General features: G+C 47.8%; 1 protein-coding gene across 2 annotated transcripts in view; it reads left to right on the forward strand.

Annotated features, from left to right (window-relative positions):
• Positions 1 to 23,468, forward strand: part of GALNT18 (polypeptide N-acetylgalactosaminyltransferase 18) — a 313,567-nt gene that overhangs the window by 263,757 nt on the left and 26,342 nt on the right. For both annotated transcript variants that reach the window (XM_064492571.1, XM_031460024.2), the window contains exons 8-9: positions 6,043 to 6,180; positions 10,642 to 10,737. In XM_064492571.1, the coding sequence (XP_064348641.1) occupies positions 6,043 to 6,180; positions 10,642 to 10,737 (234 nt within the window). The remainder of the gene's footprint in view (positions 1 to 6,042; positions 6,181 to 10,641; positions 10,738 to 23,468) is intronic.

The raw sequence follows: 23,468 nt of genomic DNA on the forward strand, positions 1-23,468 counted from the left end.
CCTTTCCGCTGAAACTCTTTTCTCCCTTGGATCCAGGATTCCACACCCCAGAACATCCTCATCTCTCCGATTGCGCCTAACTCCTTGTGGGCAACTCTTACTTCCAAAGGATGCTGAAGTGCTCCCCAGGGAGCCATCCTTGGCCACCTGCTCTCACGATACGCATCTCATGATACCCCATCTGGTCTTGGGTTCTGCACCCCATGTATTTTGAGGACTTTCTAATGAATCTCTCTAGCCTGATTTCTGCCTTTAGCTTCAGCTGCACATCTTCTCCTGGCTGTTCCCACAGGCACTTCAGACTGAATCTGACCAAAACGGAATACTTTTTTCCCCCAGATCTGCATCTGTTCTTATTCTCTGTCTAAATGCGTGATGCCACCATCTGCCCAGACGTGTGAGCTTAACACTGAGCATCTTCCTTTAATCCTCTTCTCTCTCCGTCCCTATTCCCAGTCCATCACTGAGCCCTCCTTTCCGTTCCCCCTACTTCTCAGCTCAGGCCTCGTCTCTTCTTCTGCAACAGCCTCTGACTGGTTTCCCTGGCTCAAGCGTAAGCCCCTCAAATCTATCCTCCATGCTATCCAAAGTTATCTTTTTAAAAAAACTCACAGTGACCATGTCATTGTCCTGCTTCAGATCTTTAAATGACTCTCCACGTGCACAAGACCAGGCCCAAAGTCTAGTGTTGGGCATGGATCCCAGGTTTCTCCTCTGCCCACCTCTCCAGCCCCACTGCCCACCGTCCTTGTTTTGGAGTCTCCGCAGACAGCACGGACTAGGGGAACCGCCCTGAGCTCCCTGCCCACACCATGCTGTTTGTCGCCTTTGTGTGTTGGCCCATTTTGTCCTCTCTGCTTGGAATTCCTCCCCAAACCTCTTCCCCAGCCTCCACCCTCACCAATTGTCCTCCATCCTTTTAGACTCAGCTCCAGTGACCTCTTCTCTAGAAGTCAGCCCCAGCTGGGGAGAATGCCCCTTTTCACCTGCATGTCTCTGTTGTGGCATCACCACCCTGGAAAAGAATGTTCTGTTATCTGTAAGTCCCTCTCTCATTAGACCACTGGCTCTCAAATTTGGCTGAACTTTAAAATCACTTGGGCTCTACCCCAGAGACTATGATTTAATTGGCTTGGAAGGGGAATGAGGGATCCTTTTTGGGCGGGGAGGCAGGGAGCTCTTGGAGATTTTAATGTCCATCCAGGGCTATGAACCACTGCCCTAGACCCTCGGCTCCTGAGGACAGATTGTGTTATTCATATTTGTGTCACCATGCCTAGCGCAATGTGGGTCACATGGTCAGGGCTCAGCAAAACCTCATGAATGCTGCTTAACAAACAAATCTGCTGGCCATGTGTGTGATCCCTTTCTCCCTTGGTCAATGGCTCCTAAAAGCAGATCTACAGACCAACTACATCAGAATCACTTGGAGGCCTTTTTAAGTGACATAGTCTCAGCCTCAGAAATTCTGATGAGTAATTGTATATTGGTGTCAGAATCTGTATAAGGCTCTCCAGGTGCTGGTTTGGGGAAGCCACATTCTGGGAGCAGGAATTTAGCTAATCATCCTCATCTTCCAAAATTCACCTTTAGCATCACCTACTCCAGGAAGCCTTCCTTGACTGCTCTCCTCCCCTTCCCCATCCTCCCAGCCATCTCACACCATGAGATGGACCAGTGGCTGCTCTTCCATTCTCCCTTAGCATTCTCTGCTTCCCTCCATGCTTCACACTATGGGTAGAGAGTCTGCTTACTTGTCTGAATCTTCCAGACTCTCCTTTCAGGCAGACTGTGACTTCTTCCTATGTGTATGCATGATGCTTAGGACAGTGCCTTTCATGTACCAGGCACTCCGTAAAGACGAGTTGACAAAGAAAGAAGAGGGAGGAAATGTGGATGCAGCACCCCTCCATGTTTTTCCCAGGAGTTTTCCCAGCTGCCCTTGATGTGGTGGCATCTCAGTACCTCTGCTCAACCACAGGCAAACCTATTCTTGATTTACTGAACCTTTCGTCTGCAGCATCCCAACTGCAAAAGTAGAGCTCGAGCCCTTCAACCCAGCCTAGTGGCTGCTTGGAGAATTAAAGAAGTGAGTATGTAGAATGGCTTTGATCAGTGCTCGGCAAATAGAAAGCGCTAGATAAGTGTTAACTCTTGTTGATGTGATTGCCTGCACCCTCTGCATTCCGGCCCCAGCTTTAAAATGCCCTTGCCAGGCAGTCGGCCTCCCTTGCCGCCTTCTCTGCAGAGTCCTTCCCGGGCCGCGCACTGAGCGAAACTGGCGCTCTCACCTGCTCCCTTACCACATTCTGTCCCAAGCATTTGGAAAGCCGGAGGAACCTCCAGCTGGCATCCTCTACTTTAATTGAAAATCCGTGTGCTTATCAACAAACAGAAAGTCAGTGTGCGGCAAAGCATCAATATTTTCTTACACCGGGTGGGGGAACTTTAGACTCGCCCCTGCTTCCTCTTGCCCGAAGACGGGCTGAGTGCCAAGGATGACTCACCACGGTTCTTAGGCGGCAGCACTTCTTTAGGTTTGGCTGCAAGGAATTTTGTGTGTCTGCGCACACCCGCAGGAACACTGGACAGCTTTCTGTGTGGCTAAGTATATTAGTGTCCTGGGGCTGCCAAAACAGATGGCCCCAAACTGGGTGGGAATATGTCTTCTCGCAGTTCTGGAGGCCAGAAGCCCAGAATCAAGGTGCTGGCAGGGTGGTGCTCCCTCCAAAGGCTCTGGGGGTGGACCCTTCCCTGCCTTGTCCAGCTTGTGGTGGCTCTTGGTGTTCCCTGGCTTGTACGTGCATCATTCCATTCTCTGCCTCTGTCTCTGTGTCTCCAGGTGTCCAAGCCTCCTCTCCTTTCTCTTGTAAAGATTTAGGCTCATCCTAAATCCAGAATGATTTCATCTCGAGATCTTTGATTAATTATATCCACAAAGACACTATTTCCAAATAAGTTCACATTCAGAGGTTCTGGGTGGACACAGTTTTGCAGAGGACACTATTCAACCCTCTGCACTAAGTATTTGGCTAAGAGGGAAGATACATTTATTGTTTTCTAGTAATAAGGGTCAAGGTGACCTTCTCTGAGAATGTTTGCTTATTTCTCAATTTCTGTCCCCTGCTCTGAAAAAGACTTTGATGCAATTGACAATAAACACACTGATGTGCTGAACCACTAAAATGGAAGGCCAAAGTCCGTTAATAAACAGGAAGCGGAAAGGGACATGGTATCTAGAAACATAAGCTAAACAAAGCTCTGGTTCTTGAGTCTCCTAGAAGTTAAAGTAGAGGTGGACCTGGATGGATTTTCTCTCTCCCACCTTTGATTAGATCATAAAGACAGAGACAAACTTTCCCTTGATCCAGAGCATAGAAAGGAAGTTTTCTTATGGGAACCCAGGATTTTAGAAAAACACAAAGCCCTTCCTGAGACAGGGTCTTGTACTGACTTTCTGTAAAAGCTGAGAAAGGGTTAATTTGTCATCATATAAATGCAATTACAGCATGAAGAGGGAAGGCCTGGGTCCAGCTTTGTGATATAAGGATAAAGTGCAGAGAAGTTTAAAGAGTTACTACTTGACGGGTGTCTTGGGTAGGGAGAGGGGTGAGCAGGTTACTTTTATCCTCAGTTGCTATGTTCACTATTTCATAGGTATTTTCTCAACTCCATCTCATCAGTATGGTTCAGGCACACGTTAGGCTAAGGGCACAGAGATAAGGAGGGTATGTTTCCTGATCGTAAGGGAGCTGGGAGCCAGCAGAGAAAGGCCAAGTAGCAGTTGCTGGGAGGGCTCTGGGCAGGAGCCAGGGAGCAGACCAATCACAGGTAAGTCATTCAGAAGTACACAGATTCCTTAAAAAACTAAACATAGACACCCTGTGATCCAGCAGTCCATCTCCTGGGCATCTGTCTGGAGGAAACTCTGATTAGAAAAGATACACACACCCCAGTGTCCATAGCAGCACTATTTACAACAGCCAAGACATGGAAGCAACCTAAATGTCCATCGACAGATGACTGGATAAAGAACATGTGGTATATTTATGCAATGGAATATTACTTGGCCATAAAAAAGAATGAAATAGTGTCATTTGCAAAAACATGGATGGATCTAGTGATCGTCATTCTAAGTGAAGGAAGCCAGAAAGGGAAAGAATAATGCCATATGATATCACTTATATGTGGAATCTAAAAAATACAGGCACAAATGAATTTATTTACAAAACAGAAATAGACTCACAGATATAGAAAACAAATTTATAGTTACCAGGGGGAAAAGGGGGTGGAAAGGGATAAATTGGGAGGTTGAGATTTGCAGATACTAAGTACTATATATAAACTAGATAAACAACAATCTTCTACTGTATAGCACAGGGAACCATATTCAATATCTTGCAGTAACCTATAATGAAAAAGAATATGAAAAGGAACATATGTATGTACATGTGTGACTGAAATATTACACTGTACACCAGAAACTGGCACAACATTGTAAACTGACTGTACTTCAATTAAAACAGAAAAGAAGTACTCAAAAGGTATATCCTCCTGAAATTTCACCCTCAGAGTCTGAAAGTTAAACCTTCAGGCTGTGGCAGGTTCAAATTTTTATATTATCTGAACTCTGGTGGGCAAAAATAAATGTATTTCTTCTATATCTACACTTTGTTTTTACTTAAGTCCCTGTTGTCTGATATCAAAAAATGTGTTTTTGTCCAGATACATGCAACAGCCATCTTCGTGGCTTTTCTCAGACATTTCAGACTTCATTCAGTATTTTCCCAACTCCAGTAACTTGATCCCAGAGTTGATGGTAGAACCAGGGCATGATTCGCACTGTCAGCACGTGGACCACAGCGTCAGTGGCAGAGAGCTGTGCTTCCCCGTCTTCTTCTGTCTCTGCTCTGGGCTGGTGTCTTATGAGATACCATGTGCCCCATCTGGTCCCTGGCTCCATGGTGTCATCCTCTGAGGTGTCACCAGTCTCCAGCTGATCCCTAGCTGAGGGGGTCCCCTCCTACCCTCTGCTGTGGCATCAGCTCTTTCTCAGCTGATTCGGTACCCTGCTCAACAGCTGTAGTGCAGACCCAGGGCTTCTGCTCTGCTCAGGGCCACTAGAAACATGGGGGCTTCTCTCTCGCTCTCACTCAAGGACACATCCATGTCTCTGTGACTACTGCTTGCCTGCTACACCTCGATGGCTCAGGGGCCACCTCCCTGCTACACCTGGCAAGTGAGGGGCACAGTACTGTCTATGCTAAGCATCCGAGGCTTAAAGAGAGAGGCTACTTGTCCCACAGGGACTTAGTCTTAGGATTTAGAAGGGCAGGCTTTTGCAAATGCCCAGGGTAAGGTTAAAAGCGCAAACTCCAGACCCAGGCTGATTGGGTTCAGCTCTCAGCTTCACCATTTATTAGCTGTGGGACTTTGGGCAAGTCACCCAAGAGGCCACTGAACCTTTGTCTCAACTCCTCATCTGTAAAATGAGGATTATATTGTGCTACCTCATAGGTTTAAATGGGACAATATACATATATAAATATAAGTAAATAAATATAAATATATATGCCTGTCCCGTACAGAAGAGAGCCCAGCATGTGGTGTTACAGAAGCCTTAGCTGACGTTTACTAGGAATAGCATTAGAGCTGGCATCACTTCACCTTCCCTCTCCCTCTCCCCCCGCAGCTCAAGAGTCTCTCATCTTCTCTCCTGAGGGAGGGAGAACCTTACTCAGACTGTATTCTTCCCATTTCTTTCACTTCTACCCAGACTACAGCTTTTTGTTTCTATTAGTTTAAAATATAAGGATTTGGCGTCTCTATTTTCGAAGGCCTGTGATGACAGTCCCCATCAATGCTGATCTCATGTCTCACAGACCAAATGGGGACGGTTATGGGGCCAAGGTACATGTGGGGAAAGGCAGGAGTTAGGGAGTAAAGCCAGATCGTCCCTTTACCAGAACCGTGGTTGGGGAGGTTCGGGGAGACGCTGTGCCCTGGTGGTGGCTGCATGTGTGCACTTGCATCCCTGTGCAGGACTCAGGAATCGACATCGGGGACATCACGGCAAGGAAGGCCCTGAGAAAACAGCTGCAGTGCAAGACTTTCCGGTGGTACCTGGTCAGCGTGTACCCAGAGATGAGGATGTACTCGGACATCATTGCCTACGGGGTGGTAAGGAGCCAGTTCCTCGGGGTTTCATCCAGGCACAGAGAGAACAGGACCAGAGAGAGGTGTAGAGAGCCAGAGGGGACACGAGCCTCCTGGCCTCCCGTAGGGGACCTGCGGTACACCCATGAACAAGAGGCTGGTTTCTGGAGCCGCAAGTGAGGCGTTGAGGCAGCGAATGCTTTCTCAGCACAAACCTCTCCATTCCCTTGAGAGAAATGTTTAGTCTTTCCTTTATAGTCCAGAGCAATTCAGTTCTAGCCCCAAACCTTCATATCTCACTTAATAAAACAAAAACCTGCAGTTAGGTTAAGATTGCAAAGCAACGTTACAAGCACCCACTGTTGCCCCAGCTTGGGTGCCTGAGGTTCCATCAACCAGCCCGCATGCCTCCCCCACCCCAGGGGCTGTGCCCTCCACTCACACAGAGCCTCCTGGAAAGGAGCTCTGGGAAATACGACCTTCTTGGCTTCACTGTATTTTGAGGGATGTTTTGGTAACGCCTGTTGCTTGGCACCAAGCAGCTCCCCCCAGTGAAGACAGCAAGACCAAAGGGCAGAGCAGAGGGTTAGGATCCAGATGGACCTGGTTCTAAACTTGACCTGCCACTTCCTGGGCAAGTGTCTGAATGTCTATGGGCCTTAGTTTCTTCATATGTTAAGTGGGGGTAAAATAACACTGTCCTCATAGGGTAGAAGAAAGTCTAAAATGTATAAATGTATTTTGTGTCTAAGGTTAACTTTGAACACGATAGACTCTCTCATTCTTCCAGTATCCCCAGGACCACACAACTCTTAAGGGATTCTAAATACCTGATTGATTTTTGGATATCTCACTTGGTTTTTGCTGACTGAACACATAAAGATTTTGACAACATTTAAGCCCTCAAAACTACCCCTTGGGGCTACCTAGCTTACCCCCGCCCCTGCTGTGTTACGGATGGGGAAACAGAGAGGCAAAGCAACTTGCCCTTGTTCACACAGGTAATCAACAGTGAAACTGAGTCTAAAACATCAGCTTCTGCTCTCACTCTGATTCCTCCCTTTGGAGAGTGTCCCCTCAGACCTTTTTGATATCCTAGGATGAAAACTTGAAGGCAGACCCGAGGTCTCTTCCTCTGATGACCTGTGGTCAGAACCGAGTTCAAGGCCTGTCTCGCGTGAATGCGATGGGCACAGCGTCAGCCTGGGAGGGGAAGAATCCTTGCGGAACGATCAGCCTCAGTTTTCGCATCTCTAACATCCTAGGATTCTCAAGGAGACACAGCCGAGTTCCCAGGAACTCCTTCCTTCCCACTCACCTGCAGGGGCTCTGTTGTCCTGGAGGCCAGCCTGTAGGAGGGGGTCACATCCTCCCACAAGAGTCCCCATGGCGTGGTTAACATGTCCTTACGGAACCACTTAGTAGTCTCTTGCCTCTCCATGTCTCAGGCTGGTATTTAAAACTCCTCAGCTGGCGCTGCCCAGCTCTGACCTGTCATCACCATGGAAACACACTGGACTGTGAGGTGCCCATCAGGCTCATCTGACTCTCCAGAACTGTCCTGAGGACACAGCTGCTCCTGGTGTCCATAGCAAGTTGTATGGGTTGCTTGGCCACTGTTGGACCCAGTCCAAAGAGATTAGCTATGCTACTGTGGCTCCAGAAAAATTCCTGTCCCCAGACTTCTGGGAGCCAGGGCAAGCTTTTGGATTCATGGTCTCACCAAGCTATCAGCTGTAGCTAGATGCTATTAGCCAAACCTAGCCCGAGAGGCAGGGAGAGCCGTAACAGTGGAGGTGCATGCATGCAGCCATTGCAATTCTGGGTCACAGCCAAAGGCACCTTGTCTTCCAAGCAAAAGGGTCTCATCTTATGAACACATACAGCAGGTTTACCCTGTAGCCCCCTCACCACCACCCCCAGAAACTTGGGTTTGTCAGATAGTGAGCAGCTATCCAGACTGTGACCTAGATCTGTCCACGTCCACAGCTGGGGCTGTTCCCACTCTGTCCTGCTGAAAAGCCGTCCACTCCTCATCCCAGAGGGCTGAGCCATGTCAGCCGTTCCTGAGGCTGGCAGAGGTCGCCCACCCCCTGTTCATCTGCCAGCTGCTGTTCAGGGCCCAGCCCGCGCCTCCCCCCATCCTCCCTCCTCCACGGGCTGGGCTCTTACATGAGCAGAGACACACTTGCTTGTCAAGGAGCGGAATGAGCTCTTAATGGGGAAAGCAGGGTGACAGTGGGCGAGGCAGGATGCAGCACACAAGTAAGAGGCTCTCTGGGGCTGAGGCTTTCTTCCTGGTGGTTTTTTTTTTTTTTTTTTTTTTGTAATGGAGAGACCAGATGTCTTCTCTGGGGAAGGTGTCTTTTTTCTTTCTTTTCCTTCCATTTCATGCCTAGACTGCATTGCTCAGGTCTCATAACCCCCCAGGACTCTCAATCAGGCCACTTGCAAGTCTGTATAACCCAGCCCATTAATCTAGAAACAGGTGCCGTTAATACCTCCTGCAGGCAGAAGGGCGGGGGCCCCACTGTGTGGGCACGGGCATCCCCGGGATCACTGAGCTCCGGGTCTGGGAGACCACACGGCTTTGGATAGGTCTAGCTCTGGTGCTGACAGTAGAGATGGAGTAGCAGCTGGAAACAGGCATCCCTGGCTTCTGAAAATTAGCGTTGCTATTTAATCACAGTGTGACCTAGACAGTTTACAAAACCTCAAAGGATATAGTCCCATCACGTCACGGGGCGTCTCTCACAGTCTCAGGATTGTCTCTGTTTGCATGATGGAAAGAACTTGGGCTTTGGAGACAGGCTCTGCCGCTTGTCCAGCTCTGATGTCATTGCTTCACGTGCTCACTTTCTTCATTCAGTCATCCACACGCACTTACTGGTCACCATGGAGGGTAAACATGGTGCCCTAGGTACGTGGGGGCTGGCCCGCGTCACAGGCAGTGAGAAAGCCCGAGACCTGGTCTGGTGACTCAGAGAGGGGACAGGCAAGTGAAGAAGTGACAGGAATACAGTGCATAAGAGCTGCAGTCAGAGAGGTGGAGGCGCGGCAGCCTCACTCCCAGACGTGGGTCAGGAGAGGCTTCCAGAGTGACAGAGATGCTGAGAACCACAGGAAGAGGGGGATTCAGTCAGGCAAAGAGAAGGCCAAGGCAGCGGGTCTGTGCAGTGGGAACAGCAGCACAGACCGAGAGGGGAGGCGGAGCTTCGTCCTCTGACACACTTCCTGTGTTACAGGAAAGAGACAATAAGAGAGATATTATTACCGACCTGGCTGAGTTGTTTTGAGGATTAGGTGGGATAACACAGAGAAAGCATTTCTTCATGTACCTGGCACATAGGTGCACTCATAAAAGCAAGTTTCCCTGAACGGCTTTCAGGAAGTTCCCGGCAGTAATGATAGCAGCTAACGGTTATTGCACGTTTGCTGTCTGCCAGGCCGTGTGCTCAGCACTTGTAGACATTGTTTCAGTTAATCCACAGACCTGTGAGGTTGGCACTGTTATTATCCCTGTTTGAGAGAGAAGGAAGCAGACAAGGAGTGATGTTGCTTTGTCCAAGCCCACAGCTGAAGCCAGGATTCCATCTCAGTCTGTCTCCCCCAACTTCCTCAACAAACCACTGCTTAATGGGGGGGGGGGGGGTGGGAGGACCTTATCAAAAGATACTTTTACCCACCCTTCAGTCAGAGGCTGACTTTGGGAACCCAGAGGACTATAAGCTGCTCTTTCCAAGGGCTGAGAGTGGGCTTAAGCCAGAAGGGGACATTGAATATTGGCTTTCCTACCTAGACATGGTAAGACATTGGTTCATGGTACCTAGACATCTGTTCTGCTCATTGCCATGTTCTTGTAGATGAGTATAAGCGATAACTCTCCCTTCTCCTGCTCCCACTCTGGCCCCCTCCCCTCTTATTCTCCTACCAGACCTCCCACTCTAGAGAACCCTCATCAGCTGGGCATCTGCTGGGGCCTGGCCAAATGGCTGGGTCTGCAGGAAGCAGAGAAAATCTGATCCCAAAGTTTGCCCCAGGTCCAAAAACAGCTGACTCGTTGCCTACTTCCCCCAACACTTAAGAGCAAAGACTTCTGTCCAGGGAATTCTGAAGGCCATTGTGCCAACCCTTGTACACATGGAAGGGGTGAAAAATCTAGCACCATCTTGTGTGTGTGTGTGTGTGTGTGTGTGTGTGTGTGTGTGTTTATCTTATATTTTTACCTAGACTGTCTCAGTTCCCCAAACCTAGCTTGCTGTTTAATAAAATTCAAATGTGTCTCCTTCAAAGGAGGCTGGTCTTCCCTCAGCATTTTGTACACGGCAAAAGCTGGTGTTTGTTGGTTTCCATAGTAGTCAAGGGGCCTTGGGTTGATTATGGAAGTGGAGCCTGTCTCAGTGGAATGTTTGTTTATCCTGATTTAATGCATTTGTTTCTCTGTTCCTTTTTCTTTGCTGTGGCCACCTGTCCTCTGATGTTCAGCTGCAGAACTCTCTGAAGACTGACTTGTGTCTTGATCAGGGTCCAGACACAGAGAATGTTCCTATCGTGTACATCTGCCATGGGATGACGCCCCAGGTGAGTGCTCTGAGAGCTCTCCGTGCCAGGGGTGTGCACGTGTGTGTTGGTGCGGGGAAGGAAAAGCTCAAGTCCGTCATGGCTACTCTGGGCCCAGGGGCCCTGGGAGTTTTTCTTTAGGAAGTATCCTCATGAGTGAAAAAGTGAGTCATACCTGCCATGCCCCAAAGGAGTCTGAAGAACAGATGCTGGGGTGCCAGGATCCTCTGGGGTGGGGAGCAAGGGAGACGATGCATCTCTAAAGAGGAACACCTGCCTTCTTTGGGGAGACTGTGGGTAAATTATAGTCCTGGCTCTGGCAGCCATGACTTTCCCCAGAAGAAGGGAGCCCAAGGGTTTCCCCAGGCTCCCTGACTTCTCAGAGTCCTTTCACAGACTTCAGGCTCTGCCCTTGAGTAGATCATAGCTGATACCAAAATGTATAGCCACGAGATCCTTTCTAGCTCTTCTGACCTTCCAGTGGAGAATAAAGGGCAGCTACTAGGAAAGTAAGTTATCCTCCTAAAATTCCCCACTCTTACTCTAGGCTTCAGGTATCCAAATAGGATGTTGAGACACTGGCAAGAGAAATGGTTTATTCATTCGAGTACAATGGACAGTCATTTACCAAGAGTGCCAGAGACTGACGCGTTATCACTTGGCATTTTCAGAGTTTACTTGTCTTACCTCTAGAAGTGTTCAATGATTTTCAAAAAGACATTTTAGTATAGAAGATGTGTATGTTTGTGCAATTGCTGTTTAGTGTTTTAAAGAGTTGTTACCTGCCTAAACACACAACTGAAGGATGTTGTGATGTGTGCGTCACTCGGTGTACTGAGACTTCCCAGTGATTGTCCACTGTGATCTCCACCACTTTGTCCTTTTCTGTGGGCCAGGCTGCTGTGACATCACTGACCGGTCAGTAAGATCACACTATCCCCACACCGCATAGTATAGTAACTCATTCTCCATTCTTAGAATAATGTGACATTTTTAATCGGTGACTATTTTTATGTAACCTTTTATTGATGTTTTAACATATATATAGAAAATAGACAAATTATAACTGTACAGATTAATGAATTATCAGAGCAAACATACCCATGGAACCAGCACCCAGGTCAAGAACAAACATTATTGCTTGATTTTGGCTTTTTTGTAAATAGGATCATAGGGAATATTCTTTCTCATGTTGGCATCTTTCTTTCATCATTATATCTGTAAAGTACATCCATGCTGTTACAGGTAGTTGTAATTTGTTCATTTTTATTACTATGTAATATTCCATCTTATAAATATACCACATTCACTATATATTCTACTATTGATATACAGTTGGGCTATTGCCAGGTTAGGAGTATTATGAATACTGCTGCTATGAATGTCTTTGTCCATGTCTTTTGGTGCACATATGTACTCTTTTCTTTTGGATATATACCCAGGAATCAAATTACTGAGCCATAGTGTTGACATATGTTCACCTTTAGCAGACACTGCCTGTATTAGTCTGCTGGGGCTTCCATAACAAATGTCAAAGGCTGGGTGGCTCACAGTTCTGAGGCTGAAAGTCTAAGAGCAAAGTGCCTTCTGAGTTGGCTTCTGCTGAGAACTCAGTTTCTAGTTTACAAATGGTCTTCTTCTCACTGCGTCCTTACATAGCAAGGAGAGAGAATAAGGAAGCCTGAAAATATTGAGAGGCAAATGATCAGGTATAGTGATCAAGAACCAGACTACCTGGGTTCAAATCCCAGCCATACCACTTACTAACCTGGTTCCCTGGGTAGGTAGCATAATTTCCTTGTGCTCAATTTCATTACCTATAAATAGAGATTATAGTAGTACCTACCTCATAGGGTCACTAGAGGAATTAAATAAATTGATGCACCTAAAACATTTAGACAACAAACCTGGTACACAGTCATTGCTTACTAAATATTGTCTAATTATAGATTGGTAAAGAGACTCAAGACGATGTCCATAAGAATGGGAATTGGTTAGCTTGGAGAGGAGCAGATTTAAGAGAGAGATGAAACTTCCAAAATTATAAGGACACAGATTTTTTGCTGAGTATCAGGAAATTCTTCCTAGTCATTGGCTCAGGCAGTGGTGACCTCTCCACCACTAGAGGTGTCCAAGTCAAGTTTGGCGGGCTCCAGGGGCGTTATGAAGGGTTCCTATGTCATGTAGAGGCTTAAGCTGAGAAATCCCTAAGGTGCTCCCACCCTGAAATTCTATGACTTTTTAATTCATTCCCTTTTTCATTTTTCTTTAATGAATGAGAGTCCATCATGCGCCAGATACTGTTCTTGGCCCTAGGAGACAGTGATGAGCCAGGCGGAAGTCACTGCCCTCATGAAGTTTTCATTCTAGTGATGGAGTCAGAATTTTCTGTATTATTTAATCCTCACATCCTAAAGCCAGCCAGGGCTTGAACTCTTTTTCTCTCTTGGGCATTACGTGTGTGGCCACGGTTGAGCTGCATGCCTTGGATTTCAGCCAGCCATGACCAAGAACGGTAAAGGAGGAGGAGGACCAGAAGGCAGGACTGCGAGCTGGCCAAGTTCATCCTGCTGACTTTGAGAGTCCCCTCCCTTCATTGTTTCCTTCTTCCAAATTTCTAAGTTTTTCCATTTGGGGTTTTAAAACCAGAAAGGACCTATATCAACCAGATAACAATCAATCCCCAAACCTCACTGGCATTAACCAAACAAGTTAATTTTGTCAATTCAAAAAAGTAAAACATTTGCAGATACTAACTACTATATATAAAATAGATAAATGACAAGGTCCTACTGTATAGCACAGGGAACTATATTTAATACCTTGTAATAGCCTATAATGAAAAAGAATATGAAAAGGAATATATATATGTATGTATAACTGAATCACTATGCTGTACAGCAGAAATTAATACATCATGATAAACCTCCTATACTTCAATAAAAATTTTTTAATAAAATAAAATAAATTTAAAAAGTAAAACATGACACAAACAAATTAAAATGAACATGTAAAAAAAAACTCATTAATAAAGGAACCAGTAAGATGGTTAAACAGGTACTGAAAGCACTCAGTATCTGTAAGTATTTTCTAAAAAAGAATGTTAGAATAAAATAGTAGATTAGATATAAGAGTGGTTAATGTCCTACAGGGAAATAAAATGACAGCCTTTAGTGTGATCTTTTCTACCCCAGCAGAAATCTAGAAGTTAACGTTTAACTTCATAGTGTCTGGGTACTAATCAAAGGGTAAATAGCGAAGTCAAACACAGGTATATTCTCTTGGAAAATTACATACTCTTGGGTGGGCTTGTTGGACGATGCCCCAGTGTGTTATTGAAAGGATAGATAACCTCCCCTCCTTTCTGCCTTATTTCCAGGTTTTAGGTATTTCCTTACTCTTTTCACAAAGTTGGCTAAAGGTGGCGTGACTTTCCAGGCCATTAGTGACTCAGGTACCCTTGTGGATTCATAGTCTAATTACATGGCCTTCCGCCCATGTTATTTCCCAAGGCAGCTGTAACAGAGGAGTGCAGAATGGAAGTGTATCATCTCACAGCTCTGAAGGCTAGGAGTCCAGGACCAAGGTGGCAGCAGGGCCATGGTCTCTTTGAAGATGTTAGGAAAGGATCTGCTCCAGGCCTCTCCCCAGCTTCTGGTAGTTCCGTGGCTGGAGGGAGCATAACTCCAGCTTCGCATGGTGCTCTCCCGGTGTGCTGGTCTGTGTCCAGAATTTCCCCTTTTGCTGAGGATGCCAGTCATCCTGGATTAGGGGCCCACCCACTCCAGACCTCATCCTAATTTAAATAAGTCCATCTGCAGTGACCCTATTTTTGAATTTCCAACACCTGGGGTAATGGAGGTTAGGACTTCAACATATGAATGTTTTAGGTACACAGTTCAACCCACAACTCCCCCAAAGGGGAAGGGTGTGACTGGAAATCTGACTTCCGTGCCCCCAAGGTAAAGTGCCTCACGGCACTTCCTGTGACATTCAGTTCACCAGAGCTCTCACATGGCCCTGCCTAACTGCAGAGGATGTGGGAAGTTAGGGTTTTCTGCGTGCCCGGGAAGCCTTGTCCCTGCCACGCAAACGTAGGTATTTTCTAAATCAGTTCCTCCTCTGACAAATAAGAAAACAGGAAAATGGCATCTGGGGATGTGAGCCACTTAGCTGGAGTCACACCGCAGGTCACTGGCTGGGACAAGGCTAGGAAGGATGCCTACATTTCGGCTTCCATTTTCTCCCCAGTTCTGTTCATTCATCAAACACATGCTAAGTTGTCCTTCAGGAAGTGCTCACATTTTGGAAAGTTTCGTTTCCCTGGAAGAATAGATGTGGTCTAGTGATAGGAATGGTATCGTAGAGCAAAGAGGCCCAAAGACCTCGGGGACCCAAAGGCAGCTTGGCCTGGGAAGAGGGGCTGGGTTCACACCTGTGCTTAAACCTTTTGAGAGATTCTGCTTAAACATTGTTTAGAAAGTTCACTCTGATAGCACGGTGCTATCCCCAGGTCTCAGAGAAGGCCCTGGGTAGGAGAAAGCACAGTGTAACTAATCAGGTTAGTGAGGTGAAGCTGCCGGGAAGCAGGCTAATTGGTTAATGAGTAAACGTAACCATTTTATTTAAATTAGCAGCAAATTTTCAAGCAATCCTCAAAATAACTGAGAATATTAGCCTTAATTAGTGTAACAGCCTGGAAAACTTCTTCTGCTGGAAAAAATACAACAATGGAATGTTCCCGCAGGCTCTATTTATTCAATCAATCACTCATTCACTCACTCATACACTCCTTTACTCAGTCAACAAACGTGCATTGAGTATTATGTTCTGCCAAGAACTGTAAAAGGCGGAGACAGCTTTGCCCCGGTTGCCAACCTGCAAGAGCCCCAGTGTGGAGAGGAAGGCAGACACTTAGATAATTACTGTTCATATGATGCAGCCTGCTGCCCCGAGTCCTTTCTCAGGCCATCAGAGGAGAAATGGGACAAGACGGGATTTGGGGGGCCCCCCCGACTCTTTTTGCCTAAATCTTCTAGACTATAAAAGACAAAGTGGGGAAAAAAGTGATTTTTCTATGGGAAGGTAAATTATTGGCTGGAGAAGAAGGAGACACACACACACACACACACACACACACACACACACGCACACACACACACACGATGAGGGGTGGGAAAGGGGGAGAGAAATGAATGAAAAAATGAGCTTATTTCTCTGCCGATCACTCTCTAGAAACCACCATCCCCACCTGGGGTCATAATGAAGCCATCACCCTCCCCTGCCGGCAGTGCTCCCAAGGCTGACACGTGGGGCATTCGAGGCCTCTTGTGGATTGTGATTGCGCCCTGAGCACTTACAAGTAACATCCCAGAGACAGTTGAAAAAGTTTTACTTTGTGGGCCAAGAATTAATGTCCAGCCACTTCTCTGCACTCTTTGGCAGACTTCTTCTCTTCTCTCTGTTTTTTACCTATAAACAAATAAGAATGCCAGGCACCAAGTGGTTGTGAGGTTTTGAAAGACTTCCCTGGCTTTGTTTCCTGGCCTGGACTTGATTAACCTGTGCCCTGCACGGCTCCTCCTGAGCGGTTGCATCGCCCAGGCGTTGGCTGAGGACTGTTAGTGCAGGGCTCTGCCTGGGCTACGGTTTCACAGGGAGCCTGACCCAGTCCTGAGGCTCTGGCTGCTCACCTCCAGCTCTGCATTATTCAAAGACAAATCCAGATAGGGTTCTTTGGATCTCTTTTTTTTTTTTTAAATACATCTTCTGCATTTAATATTTAACTTTACAATACATTTCTTAGAGTTTCCAAATACTGATTTGATTATATTTTTTAAAATTCTGTAAATCATCAACTCTTCCACCGAAGTAGAAATTGACTATGGTGAAATATAGAGTAAAAAAGTCCTTTGGATTCTTGTGTTAACTTGTTAGTAGGGTAAATTCTCAGATCCTTCATCTTCTGCTGGAAAACATACAACAATGGAGTGTCCCCACAGGCTCTATTTATTCAATCCATCACTCATTCACTCACTCATACATTCCTTTACTCAGTCAACAAACGTGCATTGAGTATTATGTTATGCCAAGAACTGTACAATTCTTTTTTTGATTGAAATATAGTTGCTGTGCAATATTATATAAATTATAGGTGTACAATATAGTGATTCACAATTTTTAAAGGTTATACTCCATTTACAGTTATTATAAAATAGTGGCTGTATGCTCTGTGTTATGCAATACATCCTTGTAGCTTATTTTATACCTAATGGTTTGTAACCTCTTACTCCCCCACCCCTATCTTGCCCCTCCCCTCCCTCTACCCACTGGTAACCGCTCGTTTGCTCTCTGTATCTGTGAGTCTGCTTCTTTTTCAATTATATTCACTAGTTTGTTGTATTTTTTATATTCCACACGTAAGTGATATCATATAGTAGTTGTCTTTCTCTGACGTGTTTCACTTAGCATAACACCTTTCAAGTCCATCCATGTTGCTGCAGATGGCATTATTTCATTCTTTTTATGGCTTTTTAGTATATAGATACCATGTCTTCTTTATCCAGTCGTCTGCTGATGGAGACTTAGGTTGCTCCCTTATCTTGGCTGTTGTAAATAATGCTGCTATGAACATTGGGGTGCATGTATCTTTTTGAATTAGCATTTTTGTTTTTTTTCAGGTAAATACCCAAGAGTGAATTTGCTGGGTCATGTGGCGGATTTTTCAGTTTATTGGCCTCTGAGCTGTAGCTCTGAACAATTCCAGGGGCCACCATTCCTGTGGGACAGAGTGAGTGGTGCCTCTGGGGTGATGCAGCCACTGGCCTTGTGATGGCCCTCCTCCCTCTCCCCCTTGGGGCAGCCATTCCTCAGCCCCTCCCTGCCGCACTCACTTTCACGGTGCAGGCTGGTTCGAGGGGGTAGTTTTTGCTGCTGGGGAACCAGGGCAGTGATTGATGCACTCACGAGCCGGGGATCAGGCGAGGCTGGGCTCTAGACCCAGTTCTGCCCATACCAAATGTGTGAGTGCGGCAAGTGACTCCATCTTTCTAACACCAGTTATGTTATAACCTGTGACTCGGGGCTTGACTAAATTACTGTGAGGGCTCTGATGGCCCACGTGTGCCAACACCTCGCCCAGTGCCTAGAACACAATGGTCCGTGTGACTGTGTCACACCCAAGGGCAGCCGCTCCATGGGTGCAGAAGGGGAACGCTCGAGGCCAGGAAGAGCAGGCTGACCACCCGTGCTGCTTTCTCTCCCAGCACTGCCTCCCTTAGACTCTGGCTCTTTCACAGGGCACAGCTCAGGTGACCGTCACAGGGATCCGTCTCCATCACAGACACCCACTGGACATGCCCTCGATTATCTGCCTGGAGCTGGACCCCCCTGCTTTAGGAAAGCACCCTATTACCATTTCCCTTTCAGTCGTTGCACACAGAGCAGAGCCGGGGCCCTGACACAGGAGCTCAGCGTGGGGTGCGGGTGCACAGGGAGGGGCAGATGGATGGGCTTGGCACACAGATATTGATGCCACAGTGGTGACCTCCTCTTTCCCCGAGGATGGTGAACCTTGGGCTGTTCTCGCAGCTTCAGCACTAGAAAAGGGAGTCACTGGATTTGTTATTCATTTCACACGATGTGTTCTTCACTTCATGTCCAAATTCCGCAATTAGAGTTGTAAACAGTGAGTTTTGCGTGACTTTTATTGCGCTCGCACAGGCTGGAGGGAGCAGTTGTTAATGGCCTCGCAGCAGGCCAGCAATGAGGAAAAAGGCTCTGGCTCACTACCCAGCAGAGGCTGAGCCTCCTGCCCTCCACCCTCCATTCTTGGAGAGCTTTGCTTCTCAGGCCTCTGGCCTTGGGGACTAGCCACTGAACCAGGTTCCGAGGGGCTGAATTTGGAACCCAACTTGACTCTGTGTTCTCTGACAAGTCGCTTCACTTGCCCGAGCCTCAGCTTGCTGATCAGGAAATTGGGGGCAAGGAGTGAGATTTAAACAAATGACAAACACAAGACACCAGCTCCGGTACAGAACTGGGCTCGGTGATGTTGGTATCTTCTTGTAATTAGGGAAGTCTCTCAACCATTTTGAGAGCTTGCCAGTCTGCCTAAAGATAATGATAACAACAGCTTCCTTTATTGTTTACTGTCCCCAGGCATTTTTCTAAATGTTGTACGTGTATAATCTCGATGAATACTCTCAAGAGCCCTGGGAAGTAGGTATTGCTGTTACCCTATTTGTACAGGGGAGAAAACTGGGCTCGGGGCAATTAGGGAAAGCGCTCAGGTCCCACAATTAGCAAGGGGTAGTGCCCGGCTCGAAACCCAGGTTGCCCAGCTGCGAGCCCACGCTCGGAGCTGTGACTCAGGACTGCCTCCCTGGTTTCATTAGATACGCGGCCTCTGCTCTCAGGAAGTTCTCTGGACAGAGGCAGGACAACAAGCCACCACTGTGTGGCGTGATGAAGGCTTGGCATCTCAGAGCCGTTCAGAGTGTCCTCACTGGGTGAATAAAGGCTGAGGTGAGACCACAGGGGAGGGAGCAGCTGACTTAGCCGACCCCCAGGCATGCTTTTCTCTTTGGGATCTAAAGGAAAACCGAGACTGATGTGCAGTTTTCTCCCTGAAGGGACTTATGGCAGGGGCCCAAGGCGATCTGAACATGTACCCAGCTGCCGCTGCCCTTCCCCTCCACCCGGGGCCGGGGCACAGGACACAGGCGAGTCAGCTCTCTTGCCTCCTGAGGGCTCTCTGCACAGGCCCCTTGCCTGTGGGGTTCCCACTTCCTCTGAGGAACTGGGGCTACTGTCTTCACACAGGAAGTCGACTAGTCTCAGGATTCCAGGACCAAAGCACCATATCTAACAGCCCCCACTTCTCCCCTCTGCTTATCCTCAGGTCTCAGCCAAGGGGCAGGCTTTCCTCACCGCCCCGTCTAAGGCGCTCTCAGTTGTTACTGCATCACAGCTCGTGTTGTGCGGTCACCTCGCAGAGCCGAGTCCGCAGACGCCAGGCCTGCGGATGCTTCGACTCTACCACGCTGTTTTATATAAGGGACTTGAGCATCTGTGGATTTTGGTATCCGCAGGGTCCTGGAACCAATTCCCCACAGATCGTGAGGGACAACTGCCTGTACAAATGTAACTGTAATCGCAGCTGGCGGGTATACATAGATTGGTGTACTTGGCAGTGGTCTCGCTCCGCCACTAGATGGTAAGCTCCTTGAGGGCAGGCACTTTGCTTTGTTCTCCAGTGTATCCCCGGTGCCTTGCACACTGCCTGGCTCAGAGTAAGCTTCAGTGCACTCTGGTTAGCAAATGGATCTGTTCATAAGGTCAGTGGATTTTTACCAGCCTTAACCCAGACACCTGACCCTTCTTCTGTAACATGGAGTTAAACTCATTCATCTGAAAGAGGTCTTGTGAAGGCTAAATGGAGAAACCTGTAGGGGGCTCAGTCAGCACCATGCCTGGCACAGAGTAAGTCCTCAATCAATAGTTTTGTTAGTGGTATGAGTTATTACTAGTCAAGACAGCATCTGGCAGATCTGTACCCCTTCTTTCAGACCTAGTATCTTTTCATGGAGACCCAGGGATGGGAGCTTGAGAGATGTGCCCTCCCACACTGGGATGGAAGCCAGACCCTGGTCCTTCTGCTTGCTGAGGGCCAGTTGCTGTGGGCACAGGTTGAAGGGGAGTGGGGACTTCTCCTGCCATCAGGTCTTGCTGGCACAAAGAAGCTGGCCTGCCTTTCCATTTGACCCAACCCCCAGGCAAGAAAGACTTTCACACTCGAAGGGTTCTCCTACGGGCAAGGCCATACTGACACACACCCCCCACCGGGAACTTTCTGGAACTCACTCCCCAACTCAAGCTGGTTTTGCACAACTGCATCCAGGAGAGCCCAGGATAAGAACAGCAAGCCGATGGCAGAGTATCAGTGGCAAGCATTCCACCTCAGGAGAGAGACCGCTCCTGAACAGCACAGGTGCAGATCCCCATCTGTCCAAAGACATTTCCTCTTCCTTTCTTCCACTTGGAGCAGGACGTAGGGAGGTTTCCCTGTAGTCTATATGAGGGCTCCACTGCCCTTTGCACGAAGCACCAGCCATGGAGAAGTGGGCTGCTCCCTGCTGCCATTTCTCAGTAGGGTGTCGGTAGCATTTGCGGTGGGGCAGTTCTCCACTGTGTGGGACTCTCCTACCCAACACAGGGTGTTTAGCATCCCTGGACCCTGGCCACCATCAGTGTCATTGTGGGACCAAAGTATCCCCCCATGCATTTCCAAAAGTCACCTGGAGGAGGTGGTACCACACCTAGCTGAGAATGTGACAAAGAAGGAATGTAAGAAGCAGGCTCTGGGCTTTGGGAATGGCTGGTGGCATTGAGTGGGGACGTCTGAATTGTGTTTACATCAAGGAAGCTTAACAATATGTTTGTCTATTTCAGGTAAGTTCCTAAGTAGACGTGTTCAGAATATACCATGGGCATAAATGGATTCTTATATTCGATTTTCCCAACTAACTCCATTGTCACCACACTGCTTTTGTCCCAGCTGCTTTTTCTGAAATCTGTTCATTGCTGCACATTAGTCCTGGCAGCATCAAGTTTTAGTGGAGTCCTTGAGGTTAGCACTGTGTTAATATACTGGGAATTTCAGCAGAGCTGGGCCCTCTAAATCAATCACCAGAACAGCTTTATTTTATTTTTTTCCTTCTTGCTCAAAAAATACACCTTGAAATGCTGGAACATGTGTGGGAGTGGAGGTTGACTTGGGTGAAGGACACACTTAAAAGGAAAATTTCATAATATTCTTTCTGCAGGAAAAAGGATCTGCTGGTCTTAATTCTTGGAGAATGGGGCTACAGAACACATTAATGTCTCTGCAGTGTCTTAGCGCCTCAGAATATCCTGGGCCGCTCAAGAGTCACTCAGTCATGTTTGCCTGGGGCATTACAGGTGCTTCACAAATATGTGTTGGATACAGGAATGCCTAAATTCACGGAAAATTTGAGCCTTTTAAGTGATGACCACCATATGGACTGATCTGTACTCATCTTCTTAATCCCCCTGGGGGTTTCTAGGGTGGCAAGTTTCACCTTGACACCAACCCCTGGAAAACAAGGACAGCTGATGCCTCAGGAGTATTTTATCCCCCGTGATGTAGTTGGTAGGGTAGTCATGGAATGTCTGGGAGGACCTGGTAGCCAGAGAGCCTCCATCCAGGGAAGGAATGAGGAGGAGGAGGCGGCGAGTGCAGACTCCTCTTCCCCAGAGTTTGCTGTGAAAGGATGGAGAGATAGCGGCTGGCTATTAGAAGGGGAGTGGGGTTGAGAGAAGACAGGTGTGTATTAAGATATGCTTTTTAAGAAAAGCAAAAAGGGAGCATGTTTTGAAACTGATGGAAAGAAGTCCAGAGAAAGGGATCTGATAGATGGGGAGAGAATGAAGCCACGTTCTTGCAGTGGGGACAGGGGAGGGACGGGAGAGGATGGAGTCCAAGGCCAGTGGGGTGGGCCCTGGACTACAGGAGGGGAACTCCCGTCTTGGAAGGTCCAGGGCAGGATGGAAGGAGGTTCAGGAAGAAGAAGCTTGCAGGCTGTCTTGCAAGTAAAGAGGGGGGTCTGGAAGTATTAGAGAGGGGAGACAGTTGAGGAACCCTGCTCAGGGGAAATGGCTCAGAGGCTGGGCAGGCAACCCAAGAGGGAATACCAGGTAGGGCTGGGGGCCCTCTTGAAGTTGAAAACCAGGAGCTTGTGATGGATCTAACTTGCCCAGTTCTGTGATTTTTCTTGGAGTTCGAGAAAGCTCCACATCCAGGGAACAGGTGTGGAGAAGGTGAATGAGGCTGCAGAGGTGGGATTTACAGGGTGTGAAAGGCAGAAAGGATGAAGAATTAAAGACCTGAAGGTGCTGGGAAGGGAGTGACTGCAGGAATGTGAGTATAGCCTTTCTAGGGACCTGGAAAGGCCAGGTGGGAGAGGAAGGAAAAAAAGATTTTTATTCGTAAGGTCTCAGTTAGGCTGATGAGCAGGCATTCAGGAAATAAGAGACGGGGTAATCAAGATTAAGATTTCAGGGGTATAGCAGTTCAGGCACTGAGAGCTGGGGTTTGGGTGTGGGAGGCCCTCCCTGGAACTGAGGCCATGGTGCAGGTTGGGTCACTCACTGATTGAAACTCTGAAGTCTTGCCGGTGGGATGTAGAGGAAGCTGTGAGCCTGATGCCAGAGACCTGGATGGATGCGGCGGGCTACCTGGGAAGCACCTGGTGAGAACGAAGCGGGCGGAGCGTGGTGGTGCCTGATGTCTGATGCTTAAGGAGGAGGTGTTTTTACACCAGGGTGGGAAGCTGAGGTGTGGAAGGAGCACTGCGGGGAGAGGAGAGCGTCAGCTCCATCTCGTATGCCTGATGAGAGAACCAGCAGGCCCAAGAGCCCACAGGAGTGGCGGTGTCCTCCAGGAAGAGCCTCTTGGGTCAGGACAGTGTTGGGCTGCTCCCCGCAGGCCTGCAAGCCTTGGCGGTGCCCAGCCTCGAGACCAAAGCAAAAGGCCAAAGACAGTGACAGAGACATCAGTGGTTTACTGGACAGGGGGACCTTACACAAAGGGTCCTGGAGTGACACCCCACCCTGTGCAGCAGACAGTGGCAGGACACAGCAGCGGTCTTTGCTACAGCTGGAGGAGAGGCTACTGTTTATAGGGGATTTGACATCACGTAGCTCATCAGTTACCAGAGGCTAATTAAACC

This window comes from Camelus dromedarius, chromosome 12 (genome assembly GCF_036321535.1).
Source record: "Camelus dromedarius isolate mCamDro1 chromosome 12, mCamDro1.pat, whole genome shotgun sequence".
NCBI lineage: Eukaryota > Metazoa > Chordata > Mammalia > Artiodactyla > Camelidae > Camelus > Camelus dromedarius.